Here is a 16,039-nt window from a genome sequence, read left to right on the forward strand (position 1 = left end):
CTAAATCCAGAGACAAGAAAGCAATTAAAAGGAAGATTCTATAAACAATAGAGAATTCAGTGAGATCCCAAATTCAGACTGTATCATCCCATAGATGTAGACAGTTAAGTCTAACTCTAAAGATACATGCTGAAGAAATTGGTTAGCAACCTTACCTCAGTCAGACGAGGCTGTGTGAAATTCTGCCAGTCTGAATAGTTGTATCTGTACGCATCCATCATGGACTGCCCATATCCCCTTCCAGATTCTAAAGTATGATGACCCACTCCTTTGACAGATTCCAAGGTGTGCTGACCTCCTCCCCTAACTGATTCCATGGTCTGGTGTCCTCCTTTGACCATTTCAAAACTTTCCTGTCCCCCTGTTTTTATTCCAGAAGCAGCACCGTGATCAGAGGTAACTATGTTTCCTGTTTTCACAGGAAGTATGTTCGGATCCTAAAAAGGGGGGGAAAGGCAAAGCTTTTCTTTAGAATGTTTGAAGAGAAAGCAACGAAGATTTAGATGTTATTTTACAGCTGGTTTAGATATTAGAAGAACCATAGAAACAAAAAATACAAAATTTTCCAATAGATATTCCACTTACAACATGTAGATTTACTATGTGAACAATTTATTAAGCATTCCTGAAATTGGTTAGTTGCAAGTAGCTGTCATTTGTTTAAGTTCATCACCCTTGTGTATGAAAGAAACTGGAGAGCTCTGTGATATTAGATTAAATGATTACATCTCATTTCTACCAGGCTGCGTAGATACTTATTTTATTTATTTATTTATTTTATTAAATTTATATGCCGCCCTTCTCCCTAAGGACTCAGGGCGGCACACAATAAAAATTAAAAACATAAAATAGAAATTTTTAAAAAGAATTAAACAATAAATACAATAATTATATGACAATTTAAAAACCAGTAAAAAGCTCATTAAAACCATAGTCAGTCCAGGCCCGCTTGTTGGAACAACCACGTCTTCAGGTCACGGCGGAAGGACCAAAGGTCAGGGGTCGTCCACAGCTCCGGGGGCAATTCATTCCAGAGGGTCGGCGCGCCCACAGAGAAGGCTCTGCCCCTGGGGGTCGCCAGCCGGCATTGCCTGGCCGACAAAACCCTGAGGCGGCCGACTCTGTGGGAGCGAACCGGGCGATGGGAGGTTGTCAATGGCAGCAAGTGGTCTCACAAGTACCCCGGGCCTAAGCCATGTAGGGCTTTAAAGGTTGTAACCAGCACCTTGAATCGCACCCAGAGGGCAACCGGAAGCCAATGCAGCTCACGCAGGAGTGGTGTAACATGGGAATACCGAGATACTCCCATAAGCACCCGTGCAGCCGCATTCTGCACCAGTTGAAGCCTCCATATGCTCTTCAAGGGCAGCCCTATGTAAAGAGCATTGCAGTAATCCAAACGAGAAGTGACAAGCGTGTGGGTAACCATGCATAGGGCATCTCGGTCCAAAACTTGCAGTTATCACATACAAACCATGGTAGAATACTAATTTTGATTCAAAAATCATAATCCAGTGGAAACTGAAATTAGATTTTTCTCAATGCCATATGCATCAGAAAACCATTACTGAAAATGTTGCTCAGCATGGACAATTCTATTTAAAATGGGGCAGTATATGCTTTAGAAAATAACATCTTTGCATTATTCCTGAGCCATTAAAATAAGGAAATAGCAGACTCCCATGCAATATAAGAATCTAATTAATACTCAAAATATAATAATTAAAAGATATGCTTTTCAAATTAAAGCCATAATAACTTTTTAAAAAGAAGCCTAATATTAATGGGAATATTACAAAATATTTGTTGAATCCCACCTATAAAGCTACGGCTTTCCCATCCAGGCAGTGTAAGGAATGAGAATTATCACAGGTGTCATTGCCACCAATCTCCAAGATCCTTAGGAAGAACCCAAGATTGTGGTTGTTACTGTTATTATTATTTTATTTTTAAGGGGCTGTTTAAAATTTCTCTTCCATTGCAAATTTCTCTATCCTAAAATAGAATTCAAAATTTGGGAAGGCTATTTATACGCAGCTGAACTTTAAATAGTTTTCTTAAAATATTTTTACTCTTCCACCCTGTCATCTATCACATCCCTTAAGGCGAGCTTCTTTCCTATACTGCTGTGACTGACTTGCATCTTTCTTTTAACAGCTGGAAGCAGAGCTGTTTAGACAAGCTGGCTCTACCTATTTACTCTTGCAAGCTGTGAGATAACAAAATTGTAGCTTTAACTCCAATCAGATAATTATTTTCTTCTTTTGTTTTAGCAGCATCCAGGGCCTACTAGACACTTAATCCTCATTATTATCTAACCTTCCTTTGCAGATGCTTACTCTGGTAGCGGAGGGTGAAAGAAGAGGTTGTAGGGCTGTAAAACTTGCCCAACCAAATCTACCCCTTTACTCAGGCTCACTGTGGCAGATAGAGGAGCAGCCCCTGGTGCTGTAATTAATAGGAATAATTTAAGTAAATATGATATTATTTGTTACAATCTTAGCACTTGTTTTGATAGCCTCCTACTTCAGTATCCATCCTATGAATTCTAAATTAATCAGCAATACAAGAATTTCAGAAAAGGCACAAGTACTTCCCAAGCATCATAATATGACTTACCATCACTTCTTCTCCAGGTGCTTCAGTATTAGATATGATTAAATTCTGATTGGCCAAATCATCACAAACATGCTTAGTGCCAGCCATGGGGGCGCCACCGAAACATCCACAAAGCGTGATCAGGATTACTACAGAAGGACAAAAACCAGTGTTAATGAGAAAGCAGCACATTTAATTGTTAGTAGTATTTATTACATCCACTATCCATCAAAGATAACTCCTCTGTCTCCCTCTAATGCAGCCATTTAACTCTCTAATTCTCTAAGTTTCCAGAAGCTGCATGCTATCTATTATCATGTAAAATTTTAAAAGTGAGGAGAACCGGTTACTAAGGGGTATCACAGGAAAGCTTTAAGCTATTTGTAGTTCTCCTGTCATTCAAACTATGAGAGCCATTCCTTCAAAAAATTCTATGTTAGTATGGTCTACATACCTTGGAACAAGAGTTTGTCTATAGGATGAAAGGAACCACCTTCCCTCACTTTTCCAAGGCGTGGGAGCAAAATAGGAGAGCTTGGTGAACAGGCAGAGCAAAGGTGCAGGCTGAAACTTGCCTATCCATTTTAATGTGTAAGAAAATTTCCTGTTTTAACATTTGGCTGGCCCACAGAGCGTCCTAATTTGGAATCATTTGTCTAACAAAATGCCTGAAGTTGATTTAAAGGGGGGTGGGGGACTTCTACAGCTCAATCACCATTGGGAACTTGATCAATTATGTGTAGCATTATATAACTACATTTAGTTTCAACTACCTTCAAAATCCATCTTCATGGTCAATCCATGAAGTATACAGGGTCAATTTAATATTTTTTAATTTGGTTTTTTAACTTTTGTATGGTGGATTTTTTAATTCCCTGTAAACCGCCCTGAGTCCTCAGGGAATAGGGCGGTATATAAATGTAACTAAATAAATAAATAAATAAATAAAATCCAGATTCAGTAGCATTTTAAATAAATAGTAGTTGGCCCTGATTTATAGTGCTTCTGTAGTATAAAGTGAATGGCTTATATTGACTGAAAAAGAAATTCTAATGCTTTTTAAGAAGAAAATTGCTCAACTGCGATGTACAGCAGACTGGTGAATCTGTTATTAACGATGTATACAATCTCTGGCCTGTTTAAATATGAATCCACTATTTTTTAATTTTACAGATATGTAAACTGTTGTGTTATATGTTGAAAGAATGAGAGGAGGAGAAGGTTGGGAATATGCAATGAAAGCAGCCTTTTTAAACAGCACATTTGATTCCCCTACAGCCCTATCTATGTACGCCACACTGACCTTCATTCATTCATACTTTCATTTATAAAATTTATATTGCCACCTACTCGCACATGACAATTAAAGGCAGCTTACAGGACAAAAACACAATATAAAAGAAATAAAAATAATAAAAAATGAAAATAATAAAGTAATAAGCCCGCATCCCCCACCCCCTCCCAGAGATAACACACATTCATACCTACCCTTTAATGGGCTCCATCCCATTCTGGGTTCCTAAGGCCTCTTGCAGGACCACATCTTCGGGGCCTTCCAAAAGAGTGTTAGAGTGGGGAACAGTCTAATTTCCAGAGGGGTGATGTTCCAGAGAGAGGGAGCCACCATGGAGAAGGCCCTTCTTTTGGGTTCCACCAGATGTATCTCCTTAGGGCAGGCATGTCAAACTGCTGGCCCACAGGCTGGATGCATCACATCAAACCCGTGCCCAGCCCATTGCCAGCAATGGGGAAAAAGTCACCTGATGTCACGAGTTTGACATGCCTGCCTTAGGGGATGGGACCTGCAACATTCTTTGCCTCCCCGCTCTAATGGGTCAGGTAGATGTGATTGGCAAGAGATGGATTCTCAGATAACCTGGTCCCAAGCCATGAAGGGTTTTAAAGGTAACAACCAGCACCTTGAATTGCACACAGAAGCAAATTGGCAACCAATGCAGCTCCCACAGGAGAGGTGATATATGTGCACACAGAGGTCTGCACAAAACCATGCAGGCTGCTGCATTTTGCACCAACGGGAGCTCCCGGATGCATTTTAAGGGCAGCCCCATGTAGAACATGTTGCAATAGACAAGGTGGAGGTGACTAGGGCATGAGTGACTGTGAGTAGGCATTATTGATCCAGGAAAGGGCGTAACCGATGCACAACAAACAGTTGTGCAAAGGCCCTCCTGGCCATGACTGCCACCTGCTCTTCAAATAGGAGTCATGAGTCCAGGAAAAACCCCAGATTATGCACAGGGTGTGTTTGGGGCAGTGCCACCCCATCGAAGACCAAAGGTGGCAATTCTCCATGGACCAAAGAACCCCAAACCCAAAGCCACTCGAGCTTGCCAGGGTTCAGTTTCAACCCATTGCTCCCCATCCAGCCCCTAACAGCCTTCAGGTACTGCGAGAGGAAAATCACAGCATCGCTTAGAAACATGCAAAACAGGGTACAATATTGCAGCATCTAAATAGATTGAAGTACAGTTGGAATATTTTTTTTACCTGCTTCAAATATCTCAATGGACAAATTTATCTATAAATAAATTATACATAAATCAGCGAATTTGATTTGCAAACTTAAAATGTCAAAAGCATTCTATAATTCAATACCTCAGTTTTATAGTCAAATGAGGAAAAAGTAAACTTACACAATAGCAGCAATGATCCCAAAATCATAGCAAGGATGGCCCAAATACCAAGAGTAACATCTGAACTCTGACGTGGTTCATATGATTTTGGTGGGTAAATACAATCTTTAGGAACTGTACAATCACACAGTGTAACTTTGATTTCAGAAACCCCAAAGTTGCCTTCATTATCAGATACTCTAATAGGAATTATGTATTCGCCAAAGTTTAAAGCATCTGATGGTTCTAAATATACTGATCTTTCTGCAGGAAAAAAATTAAAAAAAGAGAATATTATTTCAAATGTATTAGGTCAATTGTAAAAAAAATCAGATTTTAGAAATGAGCACTTACCATCATTTTCAGTTAATCTCCAGTTTGTAGTGTCTCTTTCAGGAATGGAAAAAGTAAAGGGAACTGTGTGAGGAGCTACATCAGCATCCACAGCAGTAAGACAAATTGGTTTTCTGTCCCTGCATATTGTATACTCTTTTTGAACAATGACTGGGTAATTATCGTTCTCGTCTAGTAGATTAACTACAATTGTTCCAGTGCCTGATTTGCCACCTAAAAAATATAAGCAATTTAGAAATTAGAAGCTCTTGTATTCCTGGGCTCCCCTATTCAATTATAATCCAAATCTAACCATGATTAGCTTGAGTTAAATACAAGTTTAAATAATGGAAAAGCTGCTTCCAGGAATGAATACATTTAAAAATTTCACAAGGCATTTCAGGTTGACTTTTCAATTTTGCATATAATCGCTAGCAGTAGGAAAGGTACGACTTTTCCAATCAATTTAAGAATATATAATTGCCTTCGTTTGCAATATAAGAAAGACCATGATTCTCTTCAGACTGGGAATCTGAAGAGAAGGCCATACACTACAGTATATCATGTAAACAGGGTGATATGTACAAAGGCATTAACACAATGGCTGTATGTAGCTCCTCCAAAATCCAGGTAAATTAACACCTGCTGAATTGTCCAATATTTTGTTCCCTTTATAATTTTAAAGGTTTTCCAAAATAACACTAATGATCATTTTCTATGTATTGCTTTTAACTTTGCTGTACACTGCACAAAGACACTTGTTTGTGATCTGGGCAGCCATGTACATATGACAAAAAATAAATAATAAACAAATAGGAATATTATGAACATGACATCTTTAAAAATTGTTCGGGCTTATTTCAACTATAACTATGGAACTTAGATCTTTGCTGTACATTTTTACACTGAGGGCAGGTTTTCTTTTTTTAAGGAAGCGTTGTATAGATAGTCCTCAACTTACAAACATTTATTTGAAGTTACAATGGCACTGAAAAAAAACAACTTACAACCGGTCCTCACACTTATGATTAGCACAGCATCTCCACAGTTGCATGAACACATGCTGGACAATCAGCATATATTTACAATAGCTGCAATATCCCAGGATCATGCAATCACCATTTGCAACCTTGTCAACCAGCTTCCAACAAGCAAAGTCAACAGGGGAAGCCAGATTCACTTAATGACTACATGATTCACTTAAAAACTGCAGTGATTCACTTAACAATCTGAGTCCTCATTTTACTGACCTCGGAAGAAAGCTGAATCAACCTTGAGCTGGTAAGAATTGAACCGCCGAACTGCTGGCAGTCAGCAGTCAGCAGAATTAGCCTGAAATACTGCCACCACAGCAATCATGGCAAAAAGGTCATAACATTGGGTACAACTCACTTAGCAGCCACCTTGCTTAACAACACAAATTCTGGCCTCAATTGTAATCATAATTACCTATACTATCAAAGACTATCTAGACTGAGAATGCCAGATGATAGTAGCTGGTGTAAGTATACAGTGATACAGAACTTTGGTGGTTAAAGAAAAAAACTGGTGCCACTGGTTATTAAATCCTTTTCACTTTCACTTCACAAGCCTAAATTTTGACTTGAAAGTGTGACCAAGTGCAAAATGAGAGCAAATTAGTATCTTTGATTAAGAAGGTTAAGAACATGTGTCAATATTCAAAAAGTACAACACACTTGGCATTTAAGAATGGTAGAAGTAATCATGTTACTGCTTATTTGGAAGAGTGCATTTGTTTAGCATTAGGCATATCAATATCTAGACGTTGTTAGTAACAGAGAAATGCTGCAAATGTTCTTATTGGTTCTTACATTGCTGGAAAAAAACCATCATTTATTAAAACTATAATTAGATAGAAAACTTAATTTTTATGATTCTACAAGAAAAGGAAAATTGATTAGATTAATAACTTGATGCCTTTTGTCAATTTTTGCAAGATGAGTAAATTATATGCATTTGAATTAAATCAGCTTTAAAAGGACACACATGAATATTTGAGCTTTTAAAAACTATTTTAGTGCACAGTGATGTCTGCTAAGAGGGTACAATAAAAATTCTTAAATATATGAATCTCCAAATTCAGTTAGGCACTAGCCATGTTAAATCATGGCTTCAAAAATATTTAACACAAAAGAAAATACATTAGTTTAGCTGCAGTGCTGGGATTCTTACTAAATTGTAAAAAATAGTGTGGTAATATATTATGAATGATTTCTTCCAAAGTGTTCCCCTTTCTAATACCAGTACATAAATAAAGCAAGAAACATAACTATGTATACATTTGGATTACAACCTCCCTATATCCAAACAAGCACAGCTTCTATAACAAAGAAGAGACCGTGGGCGCATATTCTGGTCACTAGAAAAGCATTGGCTATGAATCAGGTTTAAACATAATGCTATCAATTAATAAATAATGCTGGAAGCTTCCTGAATGAGCTTGGTGTATATTAGTAAAGAATAAGTGGCGAGTTCCTGATTTAACCACAGTTAAGCAAATCAGATAAATAGGCAACAGATTGGGAAAAAAACTCATTTGCAATCAGGTTGTTCTACTCATTAAGCAAGAGTATGTTTATAATGATCCTGCTATAAAGAATTGAGAAAAAGCAAAAAAAAAGCAGCATTCCATTAATAATGGAACAAATAGATTCATCAAGAAGCTGACTGACTTGAAATTTTCCCCCTCCATCTGCGATTGGATTCAAGACTTTCTCAGGGACCGGTTACAAACAGTGAGGGTTGGGTCTGCTTTTTCCACCCCCCTGAAGCTTTGCACCGGCTCGCCACAGGACTGTGTGCTTAGCCCCTACCTGTACTCTTTGTACACATATGACTGTGTATCATCCGACCCATCTACTGCAATAATTAAGTTCGCAGATGATACTACCGTGGTGAGTCTTATTACAGGGGGGGATGGGACAGCATACAGGGGGGAGGTACAAAAACTACCCATATGGTGTTGTAACAACAACTTGCACCTGAACATCGACAAGACGAAAGAGATGGTGCTAGACCTCCGGAGGAAAAAGGAGGAAACTGCCCCACTTTACATTGGGGAGGACTGTGTGGACAGAATTTCCTCTTTTAAATTTCTGGGAGTCTACTTCTGCGAAGATCTCACCTGGAAAGTTAATACAACCCAGGTGGCCAGAAAGGCCCAACAGAGACTTTACTTTCTCAGGGTCTTGCGGAAGAACAGGGTAGAACAACGGCTAATGACCTTCTTTTAACGGTCTACTATAGAGAGTGTCCTCTTGTACTGTATTGTGGTTTGGTATGCTGGTCTGACAGCCGCGGATAGGAAAACATTACAGAGGGTGGTGAGCACAGCACAAGACATTGTGGGCTGTCCCCTGACACCACTGGATGACATCGCCAGGGCTTGTTGCCTTGGAAGAGTGAGGAAAATTCTCAGGGATGACTCACACCCTGGTCGGTATCTCTTTACTCTCCTACCATCGGGTAGGAGATATAGGAGTATAGCCAGCCGCACGAACAGGCTAAAGAACAGCTTTTATCCATGGGCTGTTAGGCTTTTGAACAGGATATAATTTTATAAACTTTATGTATGATTGACTTGCGAGGCCGGTGTGTTGTGCAATTAGCTCACATGGTGTAATAAGATGGAGGGTTTGTGTCACTGTAAGTTGGGGATGGGGGCACAAAGGGAGGCTCAGCCAATCTCAATGTATACATGGTTGTACTTTGACAATAAAGGTTCATTCATTCATTCATTCAATCTAGACAGGGAGGGTAATTTTGAAATAATCTCTTAAAAAACTCATTTCACTATATTCTCTGTTCAAATTTATCTTTTTAAACATATTTAAAAACAGACTCTGGAGTAGTGAATGTAAATGCTGCTAAAGTAAAAATATTCTCATCTGTTTTTTTCAAAAAATAAAGCCTAGTAATAAATACAGGTAGTCCTCATTTACCAACTGCCTCATTCAGCAACTAACGGAAGTTACAACAATGCTGATAAAGTAAGTTTATGGCTGGTCCTCAAACTTGCAGCCATAGCAGTGTTTCCATGGTCGCGTGATTACAATTTAGGTGCTTTGCAATCAGCATGCATTTTATGGTGGTTATAGCATTCTGCAGTCACACGACCACCATTTCCAACCATCACAGATGGCTTCTCACAAGCAGTGATGGCTTAGCTATCAGGAAGTTGCAAGCTGCAGTCATGGAATGTTGCACTTAATGACCTTAAAAACTGTGGTGAAACTGATGTAAGTCCAGCACAGTCATGTGACATTCCACTTAACCATATCACTTAGTGATGGAGTTGCAAGCTCCAATTACAGTTTATATATCCAATATATTTGAAAAGGGACGCTGTGGCTCAGTGGGTTAGGACGCTGAGCTTGTTGATAAGAAGGTCGGCAGTTTGCGGGTCGAATCCCGAGTGATGTGTAACAGAGTGAGCGCCTCTTACTCGTCCCAGCTTCTGCCAACCTAGCAGTTTGAAAGCACGTAAAAATGCAAGTAGAAAAATAGGGACCACTACGGTGGGAAGGTAAGCAACGTTCCGTGTGCCTTTGGCGTCTAGTCATGCCGACCACATGACCACGGAAACATCCTCGGACAAGCGCTGTCTCTTTGGCTTTGAAACGGAGATGAGCACCGGCCCCTAGAGTCGGAAACATCTAGCACGCATGTGCGAGGGAACCTTTACCTCCTATATTTGAAAAGTAGATTTACATGCTGCTTTATTTTTATGTTTCAATCTCATCAATACTTCTGTCATTTCTTTAAGGGAGGATCTTTCATAGGAAATCATAATAAATATATAGCAGAAAATGACTTAAAACATATAAGATTTGTGGCATTTCTACTCACTTCGGTCTACTGCAGCAACTGTTACATTGCATTGATATAACTGTAAATCTGGTGCATCTCTGTCTAACATTTTAGTGGTGCTGATCTGACCTTCATTATTAATGGTGATCCAGTTACATGGGTCCTTTATTATTCTGTAACTGCAAGGGGGAAAAAACACATTCGAAACAAACATATGAAATGGTATTCTTCATAGTATCTTAGATATCTTTAAACTGTTTGCAAAATAGGCTAGTGCAAATGTATTGTTACATTAGTTCCACAAAACAGTTTATTCAGGAATACACTTTTAAAGTAAAGGGTAATATAGGCAGAAAAATAATTATTTTGAATTTTTTTCATAAATTAATCTCAAATATTCACGAAGCAGAACAACAGTTTTCCTAAACTGGGAATTATGTTAATAGGAAAATAAGACTATCACATCTGTAAAGAAATTATATGCCAACAGCAAAAGAAGTGCACATATAGATAATCTCACCAGTAGGACGAGGATGGAATAACATCCTTATCTGAAAATGAGGTTTTTAATTCAGGGTTTTAAGGGCACCCTAATCCCCACATACCATATTTGTGGAACCAAAAGCCAAATTTCTGTTTGTTTGTTTTTAAGGTTTGGGGGAGTCAAGGTTTCAATCATCCAATCATGCATACCATTTTGATACCACTAACCTCCATCATCCTGCTCTGGAAGGAAAATTCTCCTTTTAACTTTTAAACTTTCTTTCAATCCCCCTCCCCTATCCCAAGCTGAATTTTGGATCATGGAAGGCTGTTAGAAGATTTGAAGGATGAAAATGGAAGCAGTTGGACTCTTCAAAGTTTGCTACTTCCATTTTCACTTTTAACACACACCCAATTGCCTCTGCCACTTCCTGTAATCTCACTAGCTTTCCAGCAATCCTTCCAGTCCTCCAGCTGCATCAGAAACTTGCCAGTCTCTGCTCTACACCTATAATACCATCACAGCCAAATTTGTCCATAACAAAAAGGACAAGAAAGTGAATTAAGCAACAGAGCACAATACCGTATTTCTTCACTATTTCCGGTCTCTGGATCACTTGCGGAGTAATGGCCAACCACTGTTCCAGCTTTCAAACATTCTTTTATATCCAAAATATATATTTTAGGATTGAATTCAGGCCCTTCATCCACATCTCGTACTTTAACAACAACAACACAAGTACTTGTAGAAATTGGTCCTGAATTTGGTGCCATAACGTAAGGTACTTCATTATTCACAACAATTTCTAATCTTCTCTCCTTGGTTTTTTCATAGTCCAGACCCTAGAAAATGTATTGCAAGATTTGCTACAAATTAGTAGAGTTCCATTCTAAGTTATAATCACAAAGTACAAACCAACATTAAAAAAAACAGATTTCCTATTTAGCAACAATTTGAGGTTTTGGAAAGACAGGAAGCATAATCAAATCTACCTCTCTCCTTTCTTTTTGCTGATTATAAATTCTGTTGAAGAAAGAACGTCTTTTTCCATGCTTCCATTAATACAACAAACTCAGAAGAATCTCTAACAGTGCTAATTTAGAATGCCATTAACTATTTAAGTATCCTGATCTCATTTGACTTTAATGAATAATTTTCAGATCAGGCCCATGCAAAATGACTCTTACACCATCACCCTAGTCACTGAGGCACTGAGAGTTTAAATAAAAAGCTTAAATGCTTCTGATTCTATCTTTTTTGTGTGTTTTACATTTTGATTGTTTTATAATAATAAGAACATTTCATCAGTAAAAATATTTTTATTTGGCCCCAAGAAGTATGCAGAAACTGCTAAGCTTGTAAGCCGCCCTGAGTCTTCGGAGAAGGGCGGGATATAAATGGAATTAAAATAAAATAAATAAATAAATAAATAAATAAGAGGAAAGTTGGGTATCTTTAATGCTCAGGATAAAACAAGTAGCAAAACAGGATAGCATAAAGAGGGTGCCTTTTCTCCAGTCAAATTCAATGGCTGCTATGCAAATACAGGTTTGTTTTCTTATTATTTCTTTGCATTTTGCAAACCTGCTCCTATTTCCTCTTGGGCATAGTTCTATGTAATAAAAATGATAGAGCCATAGCATTGGAAGTCTAGCATAAAGCACTCAGCCATGAAATTGGAATAGCGTAAAGAAAAACAGAGTGTATTCAAATGTTTACAAAATAAAAACTATCAGCTTTATAATAAAAGTAGTGAGAAAACTATGTCGTCAATACAGCAAACACAATTCAATGCTGAAAAATTATTGCAAATTGTAACTTTTAGGGAAACTATACAACTACAGAGTTAGCGGTGTTAAAGTATCATGAAAACCACTGGCACCTTCAGTACTGGAAAATAGGACGGCAACTCCTAAGACAACTCTAAATGAAAGTGGAAATATACCCTGTAACATTTTGCATAATCTTCTTCCTTATTACCTTTTTAATACATAAGGTACCAGTGTTTGAATCCCGGTTTGTTTCAATTTTAAAAGAACCATCTTCATTTCCCTTTTTAATATTGAAAGTAGCAATCCAGGCTGGAGTTCCCCGTACATCTTTGTCTATCACACTAATTTTCGTGACTTCTGTATTAACTGTGTTTTCAGGTATAAATACTTCATACTGAAATAAGCAAAATGTTCATAGATTAACTTCATTGTGCAAAGTTTAAAACAATGTTATTATTCCAAGATGCAGTAATCCCAGATAGCATTGGTATATAACACCCTATTTGTTTTTGAACATAATTATACAGACTATATCTAAATCAAGACTATGAATTCTGGTCCTGCCATAGGCACAAAGGCAGGTGGGTGACCCAGGACCATTCACTCTTTCTAAGACCTAGGAAGAATACCAGAGCAAATTACTACTGAAATCTTGCAAAAAAAACAAAAAACCCTATAGACTTTTCCAGGTGATCGACAAGAATCAAACCCTCCCCAGTAATTCCTACACTCTCCTGTTCCTTTAATTAGTTCTATTACTGTGCTCAAATTTTAGTTTTGTTATACAGTTGCAAGAAAAAGTATGTGAACCCTTTGGGATTACGTGGAGTTTTGCATGAATTGGCCATAAAATGCGCTCTAAACATCATGTAAGTCACAACAATAGAAAAACACAGTCTGCTTAAAATAATACTACACAAACATTAGCTGTTGTCATGTTTTAATTGAACGTAAGATGGAAACATTCACAGTGCAGGGTGGAAAAAGTATGTGAACCTTAGGACTTAATAACTGGTTGACCCTCCTTTGGCAGCAATAACCTCAACCAAATGTTTCCTGTAGTTGCAGATCAGACCTGCACAATGATCTGGAGTAATTTTGGACCACTCCTCTTCACAAAACTATTTCAGTGTATTCTTGGGATGTCTGGTGTGAATTGCTCTCTTAAGGTCATGCCACAGCATTTCAATCGGGTTGAGGTCAGGACTCTGACTGGGCCACTGAGATATTTGCATACAGTATGCTTTCTACATGTGACAGACATAATGTATGTTTTCCTTCACATCTCTTTGGTAATGGACATCCCCTCTATTCTTCAAAGCTATTTTATTTACTCTCTATACTAGACTAAATGTACAGGAATAGAATAAAACATGCAGGGTTTAGACTCATAATATATATTCAATATACATATACACACATGTGCGCGCATACACATGCACACACACACACACATATACATACATACATACATATACACATACACAAACACACAATAAAAATTGAAAACAGATGACAAAAGTAAAACAAAATTAGCTTGAAAAAGTCAGACATACCACACCATGTTCGCACATCGGTGCGTGATCATTTGCATCACCAACTTCAATTATAACTGTTCCAGTGTTGCATAAACCAAAACTCTGACCTCCCATATCTCTTGCTTCCATTAATACTGTGTATCTATCTATTTTCTGAAAGAGAGCATTGTAGACATCAGTATTGTTTATTCATTCTTAAAAATGAAATAAATTATATATAATTTATAAACACAGAGAAATGAATCATGAGGATTTTTTAAAATGTGACTATTAAAGTTATATTATAATTTTATAACATATAAATTATAAATTATATAATTTATATAATTATATAAATTTATATAAATAACTTATAAAACATTATATAAATTAAAACGTTTTTCAGGTCAATAATGCAGAGTTCCATAAATTTATTTCCCTAATGAAGAACTTCTCCCTGACTGATACATCTGTCCTCTATGTGCAGAAAAAGTGGAAGAAGAAATATTTGCTTTTTCTTTTTCATGTTCTATGAAAGAAAAAGTACTACAGTTTCTATGTTTTCCAGAATACTAGCACTTTTTCTAGTTTCCTGCCAACCCCACCCCTCATCTTCCTTTCATGTTCATCTTTTTCAGGTTGCCATTCTTCCGTATAATTGAAATTTCGTGGGAGGTTGGCTGCTGCTTGTAAATCCCACACAAGGAGAAACAGTCTTTCATAGATTTTAAAATTCACAGATGGTTACAGATGAGTATGCTGAGTCCAATATGCAGATTTTTAACATTATGTCAGTCCTGGTAAATCTTAGCAAACCAGGTAGAAGAAGTCAAGTTGAGGAAGGCTGCAATAATTTTTATATATTGCTGCACTGCCAATTATACTGTTTAAAATATATCTAACTAAATGTTAGTATGGCAGAAAAAAGAAAAGAAAAAAGCTTTTACCAATGTATTATTAATTGGCATGCTCTTCGTCTATTCACTCTGTGGAATGAATAACCTTACAACACCCAGAAGGAAAGGTCCTCTTTTAACACTGTAATTATCTGAAAAGTATAAGCTGTCAATATGGCTAATTACAATCTTCTTCCTCAAACCACTTTCTATTGGGCATTTCTTCTTCCAGTTCTATGTCCCTGACTAGCAACTGACTTACCAATCCATTTCCAAGCTTCCATTGCTTCCCATAGTCTCTTTGAAAGTGCAGCCCAGAGAATTTGCATGTGCCCTTGATTATATTTCATATATGAATATTTTATCTACCATCTTTCGGTCAAGTTAAAAGACATGAATCCAATTTTGTTAGCATCATCAATCAAATCTGCAGCATGCTCAAGAATTTTGTGCTTCAAATTGGCTCCATGATCAATAAAACTTTTGTTACAAAGAAACTGTACATTCCTTAAAACCAGTTCAGTTCTATAGTTTAACGGCAGGATTCTAGGTGCCAAACACTCTTTAAAAGTTGTCCCTGAAAGTTGCAAAGGTAAAGAACAACATTAGGTTTCAGGGAAAAAAATTACCTCTCTGTCCAAGGATGGGGTATGCAAAGAAATATCACCAGAATCTGCATGTACAGTAAATAAAAAGCCACCCCGAGATGAAGGAGGAGTCTGTCCCACAATTCTGTATTTCAGTTTAGTGTGCAGAGTGCCGGGTTCATCTCTGTCTGTTGCGGTCATTTGCCCAATGAAGGTTCCTGCATGAAAAAACAATGCAGTGGTCTACTATAATATGCTTCTTGCACTATTATTAGAGAACTAGCTTCCAAATAGTATTGTATGTATGCCACATATTAACCAATACTTAAATTAATGCAATAAAGACATTTCCAGTTGCCTTTAAACTGCCCTCTTTCCATACGAATTTC

At 37.5% G+C, this 16,039-nt stretch overlaps 1 protein-coding gene across 2 annotated transcripts in view; it reads right to left on the bottom strand.

The window, feature by feature from the left end:
* Window positions 1–16,039, bottom strand: part of LOC310638714 (desmocollin-2-like) — a 34,267-nt gene that overhangs the window by 1,112 nt on the left and 17,116 nt on the right. For both annotated transcript variants that reach the window (XM_083359986.1, XM_083359987.1), the window contains exons 7-15: window positions 15,693–15,868; window positions 14,207–14,341; window positions 12,859–13,044; window positions 11,461–11,720; window positions 10,434–10,573; window positions 5,586–5,798; window positions 5,253–5,495; window positions 2,620–2,747; window positions 156–437 (exon numbers count right to left, since the gene is read on the bottom strand). In XM_083359986.1, the coding sequence (XP_083216112.1) occupies window positions 156–437; window positions 2,620–2,747; window positions 5,253–5,495; window positions 5,586–5,798; window positions 10,434–10,573; window positions 11,461–11,720; window positions 12,859–13,044; window positions 14,207–14,341; window positions 15,693–15,868 (1,763 nt within the window). The remainder of the gene's footprint in view (window positions 1–155; window positions 438–2,619; window positions 2,748–5,252; window positions 5,496–5,585; window positions 5,799–10,433; window positions 10,574–11,460; window positions 11,721–12,858; window positions 13,045–14,206; window positions 14,342–15,692; window positions 15,869–16,039) is intronic.

Source organism: Vipera ursinii, assembly GCF_947247035.1.
Source record: "Vipera ursinii genome assembly, chromosome: 3".
NCBI lineage: Eukaryota > Metazoa > Chordata > Lepidosauria > Squamata > Viperidae > Vipera > Vipera ursinii.